At 44.3% G+C, this 23,723-nt stretch overlaps 1 protein-coding gene across 5 annotated transcripts in view; it reads left to right on the top strand.

Moving 5' to 3' along the window:
- The first annotated feature begins 6,334 nt into the window (after positions 1-6,334).
- Positions 6,335-23,723, top strand: part of SLC24A2 (solute carrier family 24 member 2) — an 88,736-nt gene continuing 71,347 nt past the window's right edge. For 2 of the 5 annotated variants that reach the window (XM_028712198.2, XM_077921005.1), the window contains exons 1-2: positions 6,335-6,563; positions 9,110-10,190. In XM_028712198.2, the coding sequence (XP_028568031.2) occupies positions 9,258-10,190 (933 nt within the window). In that variant the 5' untranslated portion in view covers positions 6,335-6,563; positions 9,110-9,257. Of the gene's footprint in view, positions 6,564-7,402; positions 7,636-9,109; positions 10,191-23,723 lie in introns of those variants that run through there. The other 3 variants (XM_028712195.2, XM_077921003.1, XM_077921004.1) reach the window with 2 other exon arrangements.

Here is a 23,723-nt window from a genome sequence, read left to right as displayed (position 1 = left end):
AAAACATCTTAATTCTAAGGTTTTCTCTAGAGTTTTGTATTCGAGTCTTGGAGGTTATATAGGGCAGATGGCATCACCCGCTCCAGGCTCTCAGAATTCTCAGTGGAGAAATGTGTTAGATCTGCTAGTGGAATTGTGATACCCAGCCCTAATCTTCTCCACTTCCTCTGGGCTTAGTCCACAGAACCGGCCAAGAGTACAAGAGAAGTAAAGGTAAAGGTAAAGGGTAAAGGGACCCCTGACCATTAGGTCTAGTCGTGGCCGACTCTGGGGTTGCGGCGCTCATCTGGCTTTATTGGCCGAGGGAGCCATCGTACAGCTTCCGGGTCATGTGGCCAACATGACTAAGCTGCTTCTGGTGAACCAGAGCAGCGCACGGAAATGCCGTTTACCTTCCCGCTGCAGTGGTACCTATTTATCTACTTGCACTTTGACGTGCTTTCAAACTGCTAGGTTGGCAGGAGCAGGGACCAAGCAATGGGAGCTCACCCCGTCGCGGGGATTCGAACTGCCGACCTTCAGATTGGCAAGTCCTAGGCTCTCTGGTTTAGCCCACAGCGCCACCCGCATCCCTACAAGAGAAGTAGAGGACATAAAAAGAGTCTTCTGGATCAGGCCAAAGGCCAGTCTGGTCCAATGTTCTCATGGTGGCCAACCAAATGTCCGTGGGACAGACGTTTGCAGAACATGAGAACTCTTCCCACCAGTGGTCTCCAGAAACTGTTATTCAGAGGCTCTGAATACAAAGGAGGTAGAAGATAGCCATAATGGCTAGCTTCTATTTGTGCTTCTCCATCTCTTCCTTCTTGTCTTATCTGCGTTTGCATGTTTGGAGAGGGCTGACAAACAGTGAAGAGGTGACAGAAGGCCATGAAGCCCCAGAGATAGGCAGTGCCCCCCCCACTGGTGTGTGGGTCTAGGCATGTGCCCAATGATGACAACCCAATGCCCACCTTCTTCTGTCATCAACATGGTATCGTGGAATTGAGATTTATCACTAGCTAATATCTTCACCTAGTGGGATGCGGGTGGCGCTGTGGGTTAAACCACTTAGCCTAGGTCTTGCTGATCAGAAGGTCGGCAGTTCGAATACCTGTGACGGGGTAGCTCCCGTTGCTCGGTCCCAGCTCCTGCCAACCTAGCAGTTCAAAAGCACGTCAAAGTGCAAGTAGATAAATAGGTACTGCTCCAACGGGAAGGTAAACGGTGTTTCTGTGTGCTGCTCTGGTTCGCCAGAAGCAGCTTAGTCGTGCTGGCCACATGACCCAGAAATACTGTCTGTGGACAAACGCCAGCTCCCTCGGCCTATAGAGTGAGATGAGTGCCGCAACCCCAGAGTCGTCCGCGACTGGACCTAACGGTCAGGGGGTACCTTTACCTTTAATATCGTCACCTCTACCTGCTACTTAGATAAATAACAACTGTCCGGGAGCCTAATTGTGCTGCCTTTCAATCCAGAACACTTCTCAAGGCATGAATAAACTATACTTACACCAGAACTGGTCCAACCCTACTAACCAGCATTGCATTGTGCTAAGGCAGCAAGTTCATTCCCAGTCCCTGACCCACTTCTCATTATGTAACTGCTCTCCTTGCCTTTTGTCCCATTTCATTCCTGCAGCTGGGATGTTCTGTTGCTTGGCTGTGCATTTATTTCCTCTGTCCCTAGAACGGCCTGTCTTTTCGCCTTCCAAGGGCAGAGAGGGATGAGTCAGGTGCAGCAGCTGCTGCGCCTCCGAAGAGACACTGAGTGATGGCAGCTGGATATTCTGTCACCTGGCTGTGACCTCCTTCCTTCCTTCCTTCCTTCCTTCCTTCCTTCCTACCTGCCTGCCTGCAGGATTGCAGGTCTTTTCGCAGCCCAAGGACAAAGGAGGAGATGCCAGGTGCAGCGGCAATGTCTTCTCAGATGAAAAATGGGCAACTCCACTTGCGAATCAGGAAAGGCATTTAATAAATCCATCTGTCCTGTGCATGTTTGTAACATTTTGTTCGCAGAACTGCAGGCTAGCACTGAAGCACTAGCATGGGCTGTGCTGGTTGGGGCTGAAAACATCGGAAAATGTTCGGAGGGCTGCAGGCATAGCTGTCAACCGTCCCTTATTTAGTGGGAAACTCCCTTATCCCAGTGCCGTGTCCCGGCTTGATGATGTCCCTTAAATTTCCTGGGTTTCATGCTTGCCCGGCTCGGGAGGTAAGCAGCGGCTCGGGGTCCTTCCGCCGCGAGAGAGAGCACACACATGAGCTGCCGCGTCTCCATCTCTCCCTTTTCCCCCTCAGGGGCGTGTTGTGAAAGACAGGTAGCGGTGGGCGGGCAGGCAGCCCCTCTCTTGCGAGGCTTCCGCCGCGCTGCCAGGGGAAGCCGGAGGCGGCGGCAGCGGTGGCGGCCTGAGGGAGGAGGAAGAGGAGGGGATGGGGAGGGATGCAGAAGGGTGGCACTTCAGCGGCCGCAGCAGCGCTGCAACCACCTCATGCCAGGCTTGCAGGCGGCATGGGCGAGAGTCTCTCTCCCTCACTCTCGGGTGGGGAAGGGGCGATAGCACTCACAAGCTAAGCAAAATTCCTTATTTTGGCTGCTGATCCCTTATTTTTGAGGCTGCTGGTCCCTTATTTTCAAATCTGTAAGTTGACAGCTATGGCTGTAGGTTCCCTGTCCCTGGAGGAAGAGGAAGAGGAAGAAGAAGAGGAAGAGGAAGAGGAAGAGGAAGAGGAAGAGGAAGAGGAAGAGGAAGAAGAAGAAGAAGAAGAAGAAGAAGAAGAAGAAGAAGAAGAAGAAGAACAACAACAACAACAACAACAACAACAACAACAACAACAACAACAACAACAACAACTTCATTTAAGAAAGGGGAGAGGGGTATAACACTTTGGGTATGTTATGCACCCCAACCCTACAGATAAAAATTCAGCAAGATTTATTCTGAAGGAAGTGCACTGCCCAACCACAATCAGAAGCATCGTTCCCTGGAAGCAAGAAAATCCCCTTGAACTCAGCAAGGCAGGCTTCTGAGTCGACAAGGCTAAGGAAAAAGTGCCCCCTGCTAACATCCAGCCTCTCAGAAAAGCATAGGAGCCCCGGGTGCAGTTTCTCAGGGAGGCAAGAAGCCCCATTCCTTGAAACTTCTGGGTAGACAAGAGCACGCAGGTGGGAGCAGCAGATTCTATGGCTCAGACTTGTCCTTGTTTAGGCATCCGCTGTTGCCTCTGTCCGCATCCTAATCCGTTTTCCACAGTGCTCAGGGTACCCCAGCTTTCAGCGGAGTTCCTGGGAAGGACTGCCTGCCCCCAGAAATTAATAAAATATGGGGGAGCACATAATCACATAACATGACATGGCACGCCCACCCACACCCATTTGGAGGGCAATACCTATCAATTTTTTTGGGGGGGGGGTGGGGTCCAAGGCACCACAGCATAGCTGTCAACATTTCTCCTTTTTTAAAGGGAAATTCCCTTATTCTGAATAGGATTCCTCGCAAGAAAAGGGAAAAGTTGACAGCTATGCACCTCAGCCCCTGCTGTGGTAGTGGCCAAAAGGGCCACAATAAATGTGATAATGTGTACCCCTGTAAATCCTTGAGTTTGCTTCAATTGGAGAAGTTATGGTATCCTGTTATTTTATGCAACTGATGATTTTGCAAGTTGCCACCCCACATTGGGGCAGAAATACAGCTAATATAGTAAAAGGTAAAGGGGACCCCTGACCATTAGTTCCAGTCGTGACTGACTCTGGGGTTGCGGTGCTTATCTTGCTTTAGCTGTACGGTGGTATCTCAGGTTAAGTACTTAATTCGTTCCGGAGATCCGTTCTTAACCTGAAACTGTTCTTAACCTGAAGCACCACTTTAGCTAATGGGACCTCCCGCTGCTGCCATGCCGCCGGAGCATGATTTCTGTTCTTATCCTGAAGCAAAGTTCTTAACCTGAAGCACTATTTCTAGGTTAGCAGAGTCTGTAACCTGAAGCGTATGTAACCTGAAGCATATGTAACCCGAGGTACCACTGTATAGTCATCACAAAGATACAGCTGAATCACAAAGCTGCAGCTCAAGTTGTTACATGGTGCAAATGGCTACACGTAACACAGGGTCCTAACATGCACACTAACACAATGTAACAGAACACAGCAGGAATCAGAGCTTAATTAGCAGAAATTGCCAATGTTTATTGCACATGTGTATTAATCATGAAATGAGGTAATGATGTATATGACTGGTGAAAATTGAAATGCTTTGTTTGAAACTTTATAAATAGTCGTGCCTGGACCACCGGGCGGGGTTGTAGTTTTGCAGAACGATCCGACTGTAACCGATTGCTTTGCAATAAACAATGTTGGACTCCTAACTCCTCATGTTTCTGAGTTTTATCGGCGTAAACTCAGGAGATAAGCCATTTTTCGGCTGACAACACTAGGAGTTGGCTCCTGAGGCTGCCAGTCAGTGCAGACAACTTGAAGCTTTGATGGACCAGGTGATCTGGGCACTTCCTGCGTTTCTCATCCTCTCTGAGGCATAGATGGAACCAACTCCTGGGGTCTAAGGTCCCTTCGTACCTCCTGCCCCAAATAATATAACTGAGGGGGGCTGGATTTACATGGATTTGCATTGGTTTTTATTCCTTTAGTGAGTGGCAGATGCCCCTCTGAGGGCATAGCCAGGATTTGGGGGGGGGGGGCAGAACCTTAGACTTGTATTGATTTGTATAGGTGTAGCCAGCCAGCCAGCACTGGCAAAGCCAAGGGGAGTGGGGGCAAACATGATTGAAAAGCATTGAAAATACTCAGTTATTTGAGGTTTTGCCACCCCCACCCCCAGCAGAAGCTTCCCCCCTCCGTAATGTCTTCTTCTTTTTACCCATTATTTCCCAACTTTGATTTCCTAAAAAAAACAAAAACCTTTGGCTGTCCTGCCTCCCCCCCTTAACAAAAATACACCCATGGAAAGCAGGATTGTTGTTGTGTTTGTGTGTGTGTGTGTTTTTGGGGGGGGGAGTTGTGAAGCTTTTTTTGAGGGAGATTACGGGTAAAAAGAAGACGGAGCCAGGTATTTTTAAGGGGAGCAGGTTAAACTGAGTATTTAATTGTTCATATGTGGTGGGATTGCAAAATTGTTGAGAAGTATTGGGAAATGATTTATAATGAAATGAAGAAGTTGTTTAAAACAACCTTTGTCCAAAAACAAACCCAGAAGCTTCCCTATTAGGTATCACAGGAATGGATTTACCAAGATCACAAAAGAACTTGTTTATGTATGCAACGAAGGCTGCAGCAACATTGTTAGCTAAAGAAGACAGGCAAGTCAAATTAATGGAATATGCTGAAATGGCGAAACTGACAATGAAATTAAGAGGAAGAGACGACAACAAATTTAAGGAAGACTGGAAGGACTTTACAGTATTGCATATTTACAGAAGCAGTGTACATTTACAGAAGCAGTTCTGCATATTTACAGAAGCAGTTTAATACATCGGCAGGGTTTTGAAGAATATTTGTAATTATATTATGAATGGACAATAAGTAATTCATATGGTTAAAACGGGCATAGGCAAACTTGGCCCTCCAGATGTTTTCGGACTACAACTCTCATCATCCCTGATCAGTGGTCCAGTTAGTGAGGGATCATGGAAGTTGTAGTCCCAAAACAGCTGGAGGGCCGAGTTTGCCTATGCCTGGCTTAAAACTTTATAATGGACATGTACCGTAGTAAGTACACTGAAATACAATGGAACTGAGGAAGGGAATAGGGGGGAGTCAATCTGTTTTGTTTTTGTTTTTATCTTTATTATTGTTTTTGTTATATTTTATATGTTTTAATGTTGTATTTTAATCTTGTTTTTAAGTTGTATTTCAATCAATTGTTTTTATACCTGGTGTTAGCCGCCCTGAGCCTGGTCTTGGCTGGGGAGGGTGGGGTATAAATAAAATTTATTATTGTTGTTATTGTTATTGTTGGGAAATAAAATGTTATGGGGGGGAACCTGAGTATTTTTTTTAACGCTTTTCCTTAATGTTTGAGGATTGGGGGTGTGTGGCTGCCCTGAGATATGGACAAGACATATAACTAGGAACATGGTTTATTGTGGAAGAAAGGAGGCAGACATGTCGAAATTGAAATTGAATTGAAACTGAGGGAAAATGCTGAGGAGGAAAAGCGCGCGAGGCGGGCGGGGGGCGGGGCTTGGACCGCGCCAGGCTCCTCCCCCCTCAAAGCGCGGGAAAAGGCAGAGGCGGAGAAGCCCCGCCCCGAGGGGTGGGGATGAGAGGCTCCGCCCTCCTGACTCGCCCAGTTCCCCTGGGTGGGCGTGGCTGGGCTGGGCGGTGGGCGTGGCTCCCCGGGAGGCTCTCCTGGTCCTCTTCCCGGCAGTGGATGCTGCGCGTCTGGCGGTGCCGGTCGGTCTCTCCCGGAGCTGCTGCTGCTGCTGCCGCTGCCGCGGGTCTGCCTGGCCGGGTCCGAGGCGTCTGCCGCCGCCCGCTGAGCGCGCTGGAGAGGAGAAGGCTGAGTTTTTGCGCCGGGGGACCGCGGAGGGGCTTCCCACTCATGCCCGGGGACGGAGGACGCAGGGTGGTAAGTTGCGCGGGGAGGGAGAGGGCGCCTAGGATGCTGGGGGGGGGGGGGTCGTGACCTCAATTGGGGTTTGCATTCATTGGGATTTAGGGTTTGCATTCATTGGGATTTGCATGCATTGGGATTTATAGCCTGCCCTAAATGCCCCACCCCCCACCCGGTTATTGGGTTGGCGCTGCCAGTTTCAGAGAATTCTGGAATTTGCAAAAATCGAAAGGTACCCCCGAAGGTCATCCAGCCCAACCCCATGCAATGCAGGAATCGAGTGCAGGAATAAGCAGCACGGGGATCAAACCCGCAACCCTTGGCGTCATTCGCACCCCTCATTCTCACCAGCTGAGTTATCCAGGCAAAGAGAACCAGCTGAGTTATCCAGGCAAAGAGAACACACCATTTGAATGGCAATGCTAATCTGCTTGGGGGACATACCCCCCCCCCCAATCAATAAAATCAGTAAAAAAAATCCTGTGATTCTGCCCCCCCCAACATAAATCCTGGCATACCCATGGGTGGTCCCCTCAAATATTTTATTGGGGTGCCAAAGGGACCTCGGCCCCTAGGAGTTGACTCCTTTGCTCCCAGGTAAGTGATCAATCAATCAATCAATCAAACCTTTATTGCATTAGCATACAGCCATAGCAGGATAAGACAAAAAATGCTAGAGACAAGCAACCAAACAAAATTCAAAGTGATAATACTGGCGTGATGACATTTAAAATTACCCTAAGACAATAATGTAAAAATTTAGTTGCCAACGCCAGGAGTCTAAAATGGAGATGTATAAAAGCATATATTGGCCCAAAATGGCTCGGCACATTAGGTTAAAAGGTTATAAAAGAATTAAAACAGGTCCAGGTCTAGAACACACTACCCAGTCAGAGTAGCCCTGAGTTTCAAAGCCTGCACTATATAGATTGCCACCCCACGTGTAATTTGGGGATTTGCGTCCACAAGGAGCGATTTCAAACAGTCTTCCTTAGATGTGATGGTGGACGGGATCAAGAGGAGAAGCTTAGTTCTTATTATCTCATATATAGGGCAGTAGAAAAAGAAATGTATGAAGTCCTGCCAGGTAAGTGTGCCTAGGTTTTTGCAGTCTTCCTTAAGGGGTTTTCCTTTGCCGTGGCTGATTTGCTCCAGTCATCCTGAAGAGCTGTTTTGTTTCGGAGAATGAGATGGATACGGTTAAATCCCTCTCTCTGGGGGGGAAAAAATTAAAGGGACATCCATGCAATAGGGAAGGTTTTGTCATTGTTTTTCGGTCAGACTGGGTTTCTGATTTGGAGAGAAGCAAATATTTCAACTGCACTGTGATACGCCCTGCGGATGGTAACTTACAAAAAAAAAAAAAAGTACAAGAAAGCCTGAGTCTGTACGGTAATAGGATCAGTTTGCCGGGAAAAGTGCACAGCGGAGTCTGAGGGATGAGCAGAGGTCGGAGGAGGAGAGGCTTAGAGAGTAATTAATTCCTCGGCCATAAGTATGCCATGACTGCTTACAAAAAGGAGGGTCAGGGAGGAAAGGACAGTTGAATCCATTGTACATGTTTTGCCTTTATGGCGGTGGGTACCAAGGCAGTGAGAAGGTTTTTACAGCTTCTCTTTTTAGGATAACACACTTTAAGCTCTTGCAGTGTCTTCTTCCAGTGCGTCTTATATTGCTCCGAGTTTACAGTGGCTCTGAGTTTGCTATTAGTGAGTGCATCGCATTGGATAGTATTTGAGTATTCTTCTAACTATGCTTCCAAAGGACTGCCAGGGTGTTTTCACTTTTCGACGCTGCAAATTTCATATTGCAATATCGGATATTTAATGCCTTTAATGTCCTTAAGAAACAACTTGCAGCTAGGTCCACAGAGCTGTGGATCCATATGAAGCGGCTGGATTTCAGCCAGTCTAATTCAGTTGACTTTGGTGGGTATTAATTGTTTAAAGTGGCTTAAATCCTAAAGCTTCAGTCCAAAGGGATTGTGAATTGGGACTGGTTTTTGGAATGCTCCGCGGTGTCAGCCAGATCACCATTCTGCACACTTTCCTGACAATAATATTGACGCTTGTTGCGTTTTCTTCTCACCAAACAGCAGTCACAGATTCCGCCTGCCCTGCCCCCCCCCCGAAAAATGAATTTACGCACTTCCCCTCAATCAGTGTATGCATGCACCTGCATTAGTTTGATGCTGACTAAAAGAATGAGGGATCAGGACAGGTACGCTCAGTGACTGATCCTGGGATCATGAACTTGGCAGGTTTGGCTTCAGCTATGAGAAATTAGTAAATGAGTGCTCAGATTCTTAAATGATGACTAGAGTGCAGTGATTCAAAATCAGAAAAAAATCCTCCCTGCTGACTGCGTACCCGGTGGCAGTCCCAGGTTTTCCATCACATAAAATGTTAAGCAGCACTTTTATGTGTTATTAGTCTTTTTGGTTTAATGTAGCAGGAAATTTAACTCTCTCTTTTTTATATAATGTACAGGGAAATGTCTTTTGACGCATCAGATGTTTGACCTTGTAACTAAACTGATGAAAACATTTCTCTCTTTTTAAGCACAACCAAGGAATGTGTTCCACATGAAGCATAAAGCGATCGGTTTCTGAAAGGACACGTCAAAGCAACATTTACTTGAACAGTGAAAGAAGAATGACAGAACAATCTGTCTGACTTTAAATTCTTGGACCGCAGGAAAGAGCTCAGAATGGCTCCGTGCAAAAACATTGTTGTTGACTTTCTTGAGGAATTGTGTCTGCCAGAACCACTGCTTGGCTGTAAGAAACACCCAAACGTTAGGAAAAAGCTGAGACTGATACGAATAACAGGACTTTTCCTGGGTATCGTGGCCGTTAGCACGCTGTATCTTTCAATTAGTGCCTTTTTCCAGTCGCAACCTTATAGCACAGAGACAGCCAGCAATCTAGATAGCCATAAGTCAAAGCACATGCATCAAAGAACTCTATTGGACTTTAACGAACAGAATCAAACCGGCGCTCCAGATTCACCTATTTCTATGAAATACGAAGCTGGGCAGGATAACCATACGGAGGAGCACTCCAAGGGAGAGTATCCGGAAGATCTTTTTTCTCTGGAAGAAAGACGGAGGGGTGCCGTAATACTTCATATTTGTGGAATGGTTTACATGTTCATAGCCTTAGCCATTGTCTGTGATGAGTTCTTTGTTCCTTCCTTGACAGTCATTACAGAAAAGCTGGCGATTTCTGATGATGTGGCCGGGGCAACATTCATGGCTGCTGGTGGCTCAGCCCCAGAACTCTTCACTTCTCTAATAGGAGTTTTTATATCCCACAGCAATGTCGGCATTGGAACAATAGTTGGCTCTGCCGTGTTCAATATCCTCTTTGTGATTGGGATGTGTGCTTTATTTTCCAAGGAGATCCTGCACCTCACCTGGTGGCCCCTCTTTCGGGATGTGTCTTTTTACATCATGGACCTGATATTGCTGATCATCTTCTTTTTGGATAACTTCATCATGTGGTGGGAAAGTTTAACGCTGCTGCTTGCTTATTTCGTCTACGTGACGTTCATGAAGTTCAACGTGCAAGTGGAAGAACTGGTGAAAAGCCTGCTAAGCAAGAACAAGGTGGAAAAAGTATCGCCCGAAGTCGAAGCAAAGGTTAGTATCGTATGGAGAAACTAGTACCACTCCCTTTTAAAACCGTTCTGCGTTGTCCGTAACTTAGCTTGTGGTTTGCCGCTGTGTCTGTATCAGGGCTGGTTCACATTTCCCGGCAGCCTCTGCTTCCCTCCCCGTCACCCACTGTTTTGATATTATTAGCCGTCTTTTCTTTCTGCATGTGGGACTGTTAGAATGTCCAACAGTCATGTATTAAATGGGATCCGTAATTCCTGAGCTGCAAATAAAAACCTCAAACCAGAAAGCAAAGCAAATAATTCAAAGCATCAGCAGTAAAATAGGCTTCCACGATAAGCATTCAGCTACTGCTCAGGTCTAAAGCATATGGGAAGAATAACATGTCTCAAGGCAAGCAGAATACTAGACAGTGAATTCCATAGTCCGTGTGCTACTGCTGAAACGGTTCTGCTTTGTGGGCTGCTTCAGCTTATACAGTGAAGGGTTTCAGACAAAGACCAAAGGGCCTGGTGGCTTTAGATGGAAGGAGGTAGCATTTATACATCTAGGTCCCAAACCAAAACCTTGTGCCTTCAGAGTGTGCTGTACTGTTGTGCTCGTGGATGGTGCCACATGCATGACCTGTGGATAATGACCTTCACGTCAGGACTGTGGATATGACTTCAGCAATTTGCGCAGTTCTGACAGCTGCATTTTGAACTGTTGGGAGGGACACGGGTTGCGGCAACAGCTTACGTATATAGAGTTTGGAGGAACCGTTTCATTTCTGTACGTAGCACGATGTCATCAAACCTGCACACTCGAGAGCTTGCTCAAGGGCTGCTACAAATGCGAAATAGTTCACAGTTTCAGCCACAAATGCATTTCTGCAAGCATATAATACTGTGAGTTAAAGAGCTGATACACTCAATAATATATTTGCTCTCCTTCGCCATAAAGGTAAAGGTAAAGGGACCCCTAACCATTAGGTCCAGTCGTGGCCAACTCTGGGGTTGCGGTGCTCGTCTCGCTTTATTGGCTGAGGGAGCCGGCATACAGTCATGTGGCCAGCATGACTAAGCCGCTTCTGGCGAAACAGAGCAGCACACAGAAAGGCCGTTTACCTTCCCGCCGGAGCAGTACCTATTTATCTACTTGCACTTTGATGTGCTTTTGAACTGCTAGGTTGGCAGGAGCAGGGACAGAGCAACGGGAGCTCACCCCGTCGCAGGGATTCGAACCGCCGACCTTCTGATCGGCAAGTCCTAGGCTCTGTGGTTTAACCCTCAGTGCCACCTGTGTCCCCCTCCTCCTCCATACTGTGGCTCAATTCAAACATCTCACCAAACATGCTTTGCACAGGTTGTGATTTAGGACCTAAAGGTTCCTTGGGTCATGCCAGCTCTGTTTTGCCGGTTTATTCCCATCTCCTTATAGACCTACCTGTGGGTGTGGTGGTGCTGCAGCAGCTATAAATAGGCTTTGCCAGTTCAGGTATCATGTCAAAGCAGCAGAAAGAAGAAGAATTCACAACCATTCAAAAGTAAAAATACCAAAATAGATTAAAACTGGCCAACTGCCATCTGCAAATGGCCAAAGCAGAACCAGATATCTTCATTTAAAAGTGAGGTGTAAACTGTACTCTTCAGTGTACTATTTCGGCACCTGCTGAAAACATTTAGGCAAGCTTGCCTGCTACAGTCATCTGCCTCTGTAGTAAAATGTTGCGATGTGAAGTTATGCACGTCTTGTTTTCCATTGGGATACTTTAAAGATACAGTTTGCATTACTTCAGAGTAAACACTCTGCATGAGGAGAAATGTAACTAAGCAGTCTTTACCATATGAATTGAATGTTTATACGTGTCTGCATTCTCCCAGCTCTAAAAAAAGCTTTCCAATATATATCTACCATAAGGTTTTATATGAGAAAGTATGAAATGTCATATCTGATTAATATACAGTTGTTTGCATGATCATTCTAGGTGTGTAATAACATTCTGGATCTTCCTAACAGTTTACAAACTCTTTTGGAGAATGCAGTGTTCATTGATGAGATGATCAGTTATGCTCAATTCAAGCTTTCACAAAAGGTGGATTGAAACAGCAATCGCACCGTTTTATTCCAGAAAAACTACAATTTCCTGTGATCTGAATCATTAACATGGGTTAGAATTTCCAATCTGTACATTAAAAAGGGACTGGTGTAGATGCAACAGAGTCCACTGGTAGAGAGACTGGGCATGGGCCATAGGAATGTGGGCTCCTTTATTCTTGTCTGTCTCCTTTCTGGTGCAAATTCTACACACACACACACACACACACACACACACACACCCTCTTCATATCCTTAACCATGGTTAATGCTAAACAGAGTTTACCATTTACCACAATTGGAAGCAGGGTTGGTTGTGGTTAAGGATGGTTGCGGAAGGATGAAAGGAATTCATAATGGACTGATGGGAGTGGAGACAGAGACTGCCCGTACCCACCCCCTATTCCTTACCCATAAATGGTGAGTCATGTTACATCTTCCTTGGCTCAGAGTGGGCCAGTTTAGACAGTCTCACTATAATTCTTGTGACTGTGAGCAAAGTACATACGGTAAGAGGTTTACTAATCTTTACGAAACGATCATGAGTCGGATATTGATGTTGGCTTCTGTCGGTCTTGAGAGACCATGGAGTGTGCCTCTGGGGATGAGGTCAAACCGCAGTACTGAATTGACCTCCCTGGGGTGCAAGCCTGGGCATTGAATATGGAGGTCCTGGGCTGCCCAGACAACAAGACACCGCCCCCTCCTCAGCCTTGCTGTGGGTCCAAAGGAAAGTAAGCAATACATTTGGCACCAGCTTGGCTGCAGGAGATGCCAGGAGGAGGCGTTCAAGGCACCACCCGACCATCTTAGGGACTCCACTCTGGATATGTGTAGGGTTTACTCCTTCTCCCAAAGATGTCCCCAAGGCAGCAGAAGTTTAGGGTCAGAGTTTTCTGAGTTTTCCTTCTCCTGGATAGACTACCTTCCCAGGCTAACGAGCCCCCAATAACTATAGTGGCGCACAATGCATCATGATGCTACAATAGCATACTGATCCATTATGTTATCTTGACTAACATCTGCAGGCCCAAACCCGCCTGACAGTATTGGGTGCATTGGTTGGCAACGTATCTTTGTCTTGGAGATGTCTGGAAAGCTTTTAGATTAGCGCTTAGACCAGCTTCCACCAATCTGGTGCCCTACAGACCATCTGATGTCCAAATCATCTGCAGGATAGCAGGCTGGCGAAACTGGCACAAACATAGCACCCCCCCCCCCTGTTTAGCAGCCTTAATTACTGTTGTTTCTGAGCTGTGTGTGCAATGCCTCGTGTGTCCGGGGTGGCATTTCCTAACATGGCAGCTCTGTTCAATGTAGGTTTTGTTTTACTTTGTCATCATGGTCCTTTGCACATTTCATAAGCATAGCTCCCTCCTTTCTTAAACATCTAGCTAGATTTGCACTCAAACACAGGAGGGAGGGAGCCTATCGCTTTCAAAGAATTACAGTATAAAGATTAAATGAGAGTTTCACAAAATGGCCAAGCGTTGGTGCAGCATGACTCTTGTTTGTTACTTTTAGAAATGCATCTCGATAACAACAACAACAACAACAATAATAATAATAATAATAATAATAATGATGATGATGATTTATTATTTATACCCCGCCCATCTGGCTGGGCCTCCCCAGCCACTCTGGGCGGCTTCCATAGAAACCAAAAATACAGTAAAATATCACAGGTTAAAAACTTCCCTGAACAGGGCTGCCTTAAGATGTCTTCCGAATGTCAGGTAGTAGTTTATCGCTTTGACATCTGCTGGAAGGGCGTTCTCGATGAGGGGCAGCAGGGTTTACAAATAGTTTGGCGAGGAGATGAGTGCGCCGTGACACATCATTTTACAACATTATCCAATCCAGGACACTTGCACAACCACATTCCATGCAGTAGTTAGAAAAGCAGTTGAGGTATTATCTAGGGATGGTGACTGTAACATTTTCTCAAATGCTGGAAAAAGAGATTTGAGTGATAGAAGTGAAACCTTGAGAGGGTATTGGAGAGTAGCACTTGTTAAATGCACATTTTTATGTGCTAAATGTGCAGGAAGGTTTTTAATGGATGAGGTTATGCTCACACTGACTGGGGTCTGACTGATGGCTGAGGGTATATCTATTTCTTAAAATATTCATGTGCATTACACATCTTGATGGATTTTCTTTGTTAGAACTGTTGGACAGTGCACTTGATTTTTTTTGTGGCTCACTGTGGGCCAGATCACCCAATTCAGTCTATGGAGAAATTGCTGGATGGATAGTTTTGCTTCGGGCAGATATTTGTTCTAGTCAGGTGGGTCCTGAAACAAAAAGCTGAGTGTGTTTGTTCGTGGTTTCTCTTTTCCACTGTGTTTTCTGTCCAGCTGGTTTTCTACCCCTGTCCCTTGACATCGGTCATCACTCTTGGCTACTGAACATGCTCAGCTCAGTGGGCTGCTACTTTGCTTTACTTCTGCAAACTTGGGATTACTTCAAGCCTGCAGATACTTCTTCCCTGTGCACAGATGGTGCCTTTTTTTTAGTTACACAAGGATCAGCACTCAGCGAATTGAATTTGCTATTAGTGCACAGAAATGTTGCAATACTCTTGCTCAGGATTCCAGACACTTCATTCTATTCGCACTTCCATTTCCCCCTCGTATTTTGCTTTCCCTCTCTGTTAGTCAGCATCCTGAGCGTGCCAACTGGGCATAAGCCCTTAGTGGGCTTTAGTGGCATGGATTCCATGTCCCCCTTAGAGTGTTTTCCTCTGTGGGGGACATCCTCTAACTTTTGCAAATATTGGGGCTCCCACAAGGTTGCCGGTTCATCCGTCTTGTGTGCGGTTACGAACATTTTGGCTACTTGCGGACCAACACTCAGAGAACTGAGAACACTGTTGGAATATAAAGGAAAGGGCATTTTGCTTCTTCCTTGTAGTATAGAATGTGGATATTCTGCAACTCAGAAGTTCAATGAGTTCAGTGGGATTTACTGTATTTATGTATAGCGTTGCAGTATTTTTGGTACATCTAAACAAATGTTTTGAAAGTTTCACAGTAGTTTACAGAATGGTTTCCTAAAGCACTCAACAAGATTGTTCTGGCATCTGTAGAAAGCATTAATGACTAATCCCGATGGCACATGGACTCTGGCTCCTGAAGCAACAGAGGTTAGAAGCATTGCAGAGGCGGTGTTCTTGGTTTTCATTGGGACAAGCTATCTCCTGTTATTGAGCCTGTTATTGGCTGCAGCATTTGTCCTTGTTCTGTGCGAGGAAATAAATGACAAGCAGTATTGCTATATTCTAATGGAGAGTCAAATGCAATTCGTTTTCAGTGCAAAGTATTTTATTTCCTTCTCACTTTCTTTCTACAGAATGTATGACAATCAAAGTGCATTCATCGTAGAATCAGAATAAATTTATACGGCAATGGTTGTTCTAGGTATTAACAAGATGCAAGACTAAACTGGCAGTTCCTACTGTTTTTCTGTACCTCTGCTTTCAAATATGCAAAACGAGCTTTAGCTTTCTTAAGCTGGAAAGTGGTTAGTCAAGGAAACTGTTGTCTGTGGTATTTATCTCTAAGACTTTGTGTTGTAATCTGACAGCAGGTCAAGAGAGTTCTGAGAGACCTAAATAAAGAACCAAGAGCTAAAGAGTTATCCTAGCAACAAATCCCCAATCCCAAACAGTGAAATGTACACAGTCCCAGTTAAATGAAAAACATTTGAATTTGGACATTTCTACGGTGCTAGAGGACAGTATGTCATTTCAGTCTGTTGCAATAAACTACTGATGAAAGAACCACCTTTGAAAAAGGAACTCTAGCATAAAAAAAGAAAAGCTATTAGTGCATCACACAGTATTATGAATAGATCCATTTTAGTTTATATTTTTTCATTTGTGGGGGAAATTCCTGCCTATTGTTTTAAAATGCAATCCTAGATATGTCTACTGTACTCAGAAATAAGTCCTATTGACTGCAGTTGGACTTATTCCCTGGTAATTGTGCAGCCTAACTCAGGTTTGACTCACTACCTCAATAATCTGCTGCATTCTATATATAAAACACATTTTATGTCTTTTGAAGCACTTCATTATTTCAGTGGACTCAGCTGGGTTTTTTGCAACATACTTTTTTCTCGCTCAAGCTCAACTCTTGCAAAAGGTGTCTTCCTCTTCTTTAGAAAACCTTAAAGAAGAGGAGGGAAACCGTTTTTGCACATATGGTGAACTGACCAGAGAAAAACAAAATTGGAAATTGATTGGTAAAATTCCAAGGGGTAGGCAAATAAGAGTAGCTTTAATATTGGAAGTCAAACATACCTTTCCAGGTGGTAATTGGTAGCTCTGCAATTTAGTTGTTGCCTAAAGGATTCTAATCTCTCCACCCGGTACTGTGTGCTTGACAACAAAAGAAACCAAATGTTAGTGGCAGAACAACAACGTGTACAAATTGGCACCATCTTTATGGCCGATATTTTCTTGTTGCAGTTATTTACAGAAGTCATTTCATAGAATCATAAAGTTGGAAGGGACCACGAGCAATCCAGGGATGTTTGCAGCAGTTTGCCTTTGCAAGAACATAATTTCAGTATAATAAAGTCCCTTGTTTGCTCATCCTGCATTTGGGGTGGGGGAGTATTCAGACAGATTACTTTGGGTAGCATGTTTTCAGTGGCAATGAGAATTAAGAAATACTGTATACACATCATGGGAAAATGGTGACACTAATTACAATCTTAGTGAGAAACACTTAACAAGTGAATTATAAAGACGTCTTTAATCAACACATCATTTACTATTACAGCTGTTACTATTTGAGATGGAGAAGAGGCGTTGCTGTTTGATGAACAATGGTTGAGGTTAAAAATCTTAGTAAGTCATAAGACACCTGAATTTTCATGTTAGACGTATACAAGCTACTACAAAAGAGAGCCTGCGTAAGTGGTTAGAGCAGGCATCCCCAAACTCAGCCCTCCAGGTGTTTTGGGACTACAACTCCCATCATCCCTGACCACTGGTCCTGTTAACTAGGGATGATGGGAGTTGTAGTCCCAAAACATCAGTCACGAAATTAAAAGACGCCTGCTTCTTGGGAGAAAAGCAATGACAAACATAGACAGCATCTTAAAAAGCGGAGACATCACCTTGCCAACAAAGATCCGTATAGTTAAAACTATGGTTTTCCCAGTAGTGATGTATGGAAGTGAGAGCTGGACCATAAAGAAGGCTGATCGCCAAAGAATTGATGCTTTTGAATTATGGAGCTGGAGGAGACTCTTGAAAGTCCCATGGACTGCAAGAAGATCAAACCTATCCATTCTGTGGGAAATCAGCCCTGAGTGCTCACTGGAAGGACAGATCCTGAAGCTGAGGCTCCAAGACTTTGGCCACCTCATGAGAAGAGAAGACTCCCTGGGAAAGACCCTGATGTTGGGAAGGAGAAGGGATGACAAGGAGAAGGGGATGACAGAGGATGAGATGGTTGGACAGTGTTGTCGAAGCTACCAGCATGAGTGCCTGGCGTGCTCTGGTCCATGGGGTCATGAAAAGACAGACACAACTAAGCAACTAAACAACAACAATTGTATTGAAGCATTCTTTTCTCCAGACTCGTACCCAGCTGTCTTTGACTTGCCAAAATATGCATCACTTTATAAGTTGGCAACACTTGGCTCACGCTGCCTAGCAAACTTTCCCAGGAATACTCAAGAAAAATTACGGTATGTATGGAGAGGCTTTATGATGGTGACTGTACAGCAACAATGCATCCACAAGAAGGAGGCAGTACGCATACATAGAGAGAAGCACGAGAGATAAACTGAGAGAGGTTCAAACGCTGTATGTTTTCTTTTAATTTTTGTTTTTAAAAAGTTTATTTACCTGACTTTAAAGTTCAGTGTTACGCTATCCTAAACCCATTCTAAAAACAAAAGTTTGTTTCCATAGGAGCTCGTGAATGTTTGAGAACTACGTCAGTTACAGGATGAATACTATTTAAAGTAAATGCTTTGAATCTTGGTTGTATAGAATTATATGTAAACGACATTCTGAACGTATTGGGGTGCGTAATTCTCCTTCAGTTATGGTTGTCTTTATCAAATGGGACTGAGCAATTGTCAGAAAGCCTTGGACATTTGCACAAGAGTCTATATGGATAAGCAGAACGATACATGTATAAATATTTATACATGTACGTCTTTCATATGCTTTTCAATTAGAGCTGCAACTTTTAATTGGTTAGGTTAATGGATTTACAGCACAGTCGTTTGCACTTTTGCTCAGAAGTGAACACCACTGAATTCAATGGGATTTACTCTTGGGTACATGTGTATAGGACTGCAGCCTTACAGACCTGTTAATCAATGGGAAAGTTTCATCTGCTTATTGTTTTTAATACAAGTCTCTTACTTGAAAAACTGCTGTTGGTCATACATAGGAGAGAAATACATCTTCTAAAATGCTGCCTACTCCATGAGTGCCTCACCTAAAAACCAAGGATGATTTTTTGCTTCAGAAATACTCATAAGCACATTAAAGTGATCAGTGCAGCCTGCAGTCCTTTACCTGCTTATCTGATTTACGGTATTTTCGATTAGGCCTATATAAAAGGGCACTGTTGGATTGCAATATTATGCATGCATACGGCTGCACTGTAAACTTCATAGCATTAATTGATTGCCTGATCAATCCTATCCTTGTTAACTCAGAGCTAAGATGTTTTAAGACTTTATTCAGGACTAGATGGTGCATTTGTTTTAAGTATTATTATTATTATTATTATTATTATTATTATTATTATTTATTTATACCCCGCCCATCTGACTGGGCTTCCAAAAAAATATTAAAATACTATAATACATCAAACATTAAAAGCTTCCCTAAACAGGGCTGCCTTCAGGTGTCTTCTAAAAGTCTGGTAGTTGTTGTTCTCTTTGACATCTGGTGGGAGGGCGTTCCACAGGGAAGGCGCCACTACCGAGAAGGCCCTCTGCCTGGTTCCCTGTAACTTGGCTTCTCGCAGTGAGGAAACCGCCAGAAGGCCCTCAATCTGCCAGAAGGCCCTCAGTTTATTTATTTATTACCCACCCTTCACTGTAAGGTCCTAGGGCAGGTTAAAGGCACACAGACAACTCAAAGTAGGAATTCAGTTGTGGGTAAAAGCTGTAGAAAGTTATGAACACCGTAACTTTGGCTATATTACTTCATAGAGGTCCATAGTATGTAGGTGGGACTGTCTGTCCATGCTCTTTGAGCCATGCTAGGGTGTGGACAAGTCTGTATACCTGGCTCTAAACCTTCCCATTCCCAGCATCAAACATTCCTTTTCTCCCTTCCCTTAACAATTTAGCATGTCAATAGCTTCCTTGTAAGTAGGCTAGAATTTACCCAGCTTATTATGACATCAGCTGCAGCTATAGCTAATATCCTTGTGCCATTTGTACTAAACAGTAATAACACATTTTACAATTTCTTTGAGAGTGAGAGTGGTAAGCCTTTTTGTCCTAAGTATTTATTTTCAACACATTTTCCTATCGTTTAAAGGGGGGGAAATTATATTCAGGTTGCCAGGCTGTACAATATTATCTGTTGGCAGCTACAATAGAAATAAAAAAGGTTAAAATACAATTCAGTGCAGTTAATTATAAATGATTGCGCATATGTATAATTTCAGTTCAAAATGTTTTCTAAGTTAGTGATATTAAAAATTATATAATACAACCCAGACGTGCTACAAAGAGAGGAAGTATTTTTCTACAGCATAAATACCTATAAAGTCAATTCCCTTCTCTGAGAGTTAGAATTCTTTCTTGGCATATTGCATTGTTGTTGCTGTTGCTAAATGTATTTACATCCCACCTTTCTCCCAAACTGGGATTCAAGGCAGCTGTAAATACTTTCCTATAATTAAACTTAATTTTATTATACTTGGTTATCCCAGACTCTTGAACAAATCCACCTACATTTTCAAAGATCTTTCCATTTTTCTGCATATAAAAATTTGTCCATTTTAAGGACTGTAAACCTTGAGTACAATAAGTTGACTGTATTGATTCTTTCACATAATTTAGGTAAAGGTAATGGGACCCCTGACCATTAGGTCCAGTCGTGACCGACTTTGGGGTTGCAGCGCTCATCTTGCTTTATTGGCTGAGGGAGCCGGCGTACAGCTTCCGGGTCATGTGGTCAACATTTATCTACTTGCACTTTGACGTGCTTTCGAACTGCTAGGTTGGCAGGAGCAGGGACCGAGCAATGGGAGCTCACCCCGTCGCGGGGATTCGAACCGCCGACCTTCTGATCAGCAAGTCCTAGGCTCTGTGGTTTAACCCACAGTGCCACCCATGTCCCATTCACATAATTTAGCAAAGTATAATAATAAAAAGGAGGGTCTAATGCAGTAGTGGGAAACCTGTTGCCCTTCATATATGGCTGGACTCCAAATCCCATCAACGCCTGCCTGCATGGCCAGTGGCCAGGGATTATGGGAGTTTTAGTTCTGCAACATCTGGAGGGCTGCAGGCTCCCCATGCCTGTTCTAAGGGTACTTTGCACCTGACTATTTCATTTCAATTTTATTCTTAGAAATGACCACATTTGCTATCTTTCCCCTTTTGTCAGCCTACATTAACATGGATTCATAATGTGAGAGTCTGAGGTGGTACAGTCCTTGCTTTTGACAAAGAGGCAATGCAAGGCTGAAATTGTTCTCTCTTGGAAGTTAAAGAACCTCTGTGCCAAGGGCAGTGAAAGCGAGCTTTCTTGTTGGCTTGTAAATTTTGCAATCTTCATATGGGAACTCCATCCCCGTGTAAATGTTTTTAGAGGCATCGTCCGAAGACTAGTTAGTAGAGTGTGTTTAGCCATGAAACACCCCAGGTCAATATTTCCATGCAGTCATTGCGCTTGCTGTGTGACATTTGATGAACCACTTCAGGCAGATATACTTTTCAGAGTTATTGGGAATTAAATTAGATGAGAACATTGAGAACTTAGACCGCAATCCTGTACTTACTTAGCTTGCTTAAAGCCCATTGAATTAAGATTTCTAAGCTGCACTTAAATTATCTGTAGGCTTGAAATTGTCTAATACTGAAAATTACAGCTGAAATTATCAACAATAATTGTTTTAAAGATGATGTTTGAGTAAATGGATGCACCCTACCATTGATCTAATGTAATTTGCAAGGGCTACTTATTGTACTTAGCATAGTCTGTCTGTCTGTCTGTCTCTAATCTTCAGTATTTTAATTCCAATTCAATTAATTGACTGAATGAATCGATTTATTTCGGTCACTGACCAGAGTGCCCAATTCAATTATTTCAGTGCCATTGCTTATGTAGACAACAGATCAATAGTTACATAGAAGAATGAGGTATCCACAGACTCAGGATAACTTTGCAGGAGTGAAGAAGAAGAAGAGGAGGAGGAGGAGTTTGGATTTGATATCCCACCTTTCACTCCCTTTAAGGAGTCTCAAAGCAGCTAACATTCTCCTTTCCCTTCCTCCCCCACAACAAACACTCTGTGAGGTGAGTGGGGCTGAGAGACTTCAAAGAAGTGTGACTGGCCCAAGGTCACCCAGCAGCTGCATGTGGAGGAGCAGAGACGCGAACCCGGTTCCCCAGATTACAAGACTACCGCTCTTAACCACTACACCACACTGTCTGAAGAAAGAAGGAAAAAGGAAAAAAGAAAAAACATCAAGCACTGTAATGAAGACTCAGTGGTGGCCATGAAATATTGACTGATTTAGAGGAAAATAAACTACCAAACTGAGATTGGACAACGACGTAAGGAGCGGTAGGCAAAAGAGGACTAACTGTTGTGGGATGGAATGGAATGGAATGGTTGGAGCCTTGAACAGAAGACCTCCATACCACAACAACATCTTGTTGTAGGGCTATCATTTGAATAAACAAGTAAGTTCAAATTGAGCTTTTACTGTGTTCCAAATACTGGAGACAATAACCATTCCTTGAGGTGGTGCATTTTTTGTTTTGGGAAAGAAGTGCCTGTTCTAAAAGTGCTGCCAAAAATTGCTTTTCCAGCAACACATTGGAGAGGAAATATTTTGTTGTTAATTTAACAGCTGATTTCTCCTGTATGCAAATATGCCCAGGTTTGAAAGATCAGCCACTCTGCTGCACGGTGTTGTAATACATGGCTTGGTAGCAGATTTGTTGCTGCAAATGTTTAGGATTAAAGTAAAGGTCTTGAAGGACTGTTCGTTACAGAAGGACTGTGTTTTTGTAGGGAAATTTCCCATGGCATTGGCACATAGAAATCTGCTGAGTGAGAAAATGGGATTCTGCTGTGCAAATCTGCTTCAGCGAGAAACCAAAAAGCTGCTACAGGGATCAAAATCCCTCTACCCTAAACTGTGTTCTGAATAGCCATGAACTTCAGCTGAAAGTGCATCACCTTCAGGTGTGCTTGCAGTTTCCTTGATAGTTTCCTTGCAATTCCCCAAGCATTGGTTATGGGGGGGGGGGGGAGAGGTTTCATCCTTTTAGTACTTTGTATGCTGTCACCTGGGAGAAAAGCAATGACAAACCTAGACAGCACCTTAAAAAGCAGAGTCATCACCATGTGGACAAAAGTCCGTATATTTAAACTATGGTTTTCCCAGTAGTGATGTATGGAAGTGAGAGCTGGACCATAAAGAAGGCTCATTGATGAAGAATTGATGCTTTTGAATTCTGGTGCTGGAGGAGACTCTTGAGAGTCCTATGGACTGCAAGAAGATCAAACCTATCCATTCTGAGGGAAATCAGCCCTGAGTGCTCCCTGGAAAGACAGATCATGAAGCGGAGGCTCCAATACTTTGGCCACCTCATGAGAAGAGAAGACTCCCTGGAAAAGACCCTGATGTTGGGAAAGATGGAGGGCACAAGGAGAAGGGGACGACAGAGGACGAGATGGTTGGACAGTGTTCTTGAAGCTACCAGCATGAGTTTGACCAAACTGCAGGAGGCAGTGGAAGACAGGAGTGCCTGGTGTGATCTGGTCCATGGGTTCACAAAGAGTTGGACACGATTAAATGACTAAACAACAACAACATTCTGTCACCACCGGGTAACTTGCCAGTTAAAAATTAATATTGAGAAGCATTATATATATATAAAGGTAAAGGGACCCCTGGCTGTTAGGTCCAGTCATGGCCGACTCTGGGGTTGCGGTGCTCATCTCGCTTTACTGGCTGAGGGAGCCGGTGTACAGCTTCCGGGTCATGTGGCCGGCATGACTAAGCCGCCTCTGGCGAACCAGAGCAGCGCACGGAAATGCCGTTTACCTTCCCGCTGGAGTGGTACCTATTTATCTTCTTGTGCTTCGTGCTTTCAAACTGCTAGGTTGGCAGGAGGTCAAAAAATTGTGTCTGCGCTTTGTAACAGGCAGTTTTTTCTACTAGCCTGCAGGAATGAAGAGGTAGCATTCCTGAGCATATGCAGAATGCCTTGCTGCTATGCCTCCTCCTGCTCTGCTAGCTGCCAAT

This window comes from Podarcis muralis, chromosome 17 (assembly GCF_964188315.1).
Source record: "Podarcis muralis chromosome 17, rPodMur119.hap1.1, whole genome shotgun sequence".
In the NCBI taxonomy this organism is placed as follows: domain Eukaryota; kingdom Metazoa; phylum Chordata; class Lepidosauria; order Squamata; family Lacertidae; genus Podarcis; species Podarcis muralis.
This window is presented reverse-complemented; position numbering and strand designations above follow the sequence as displayed.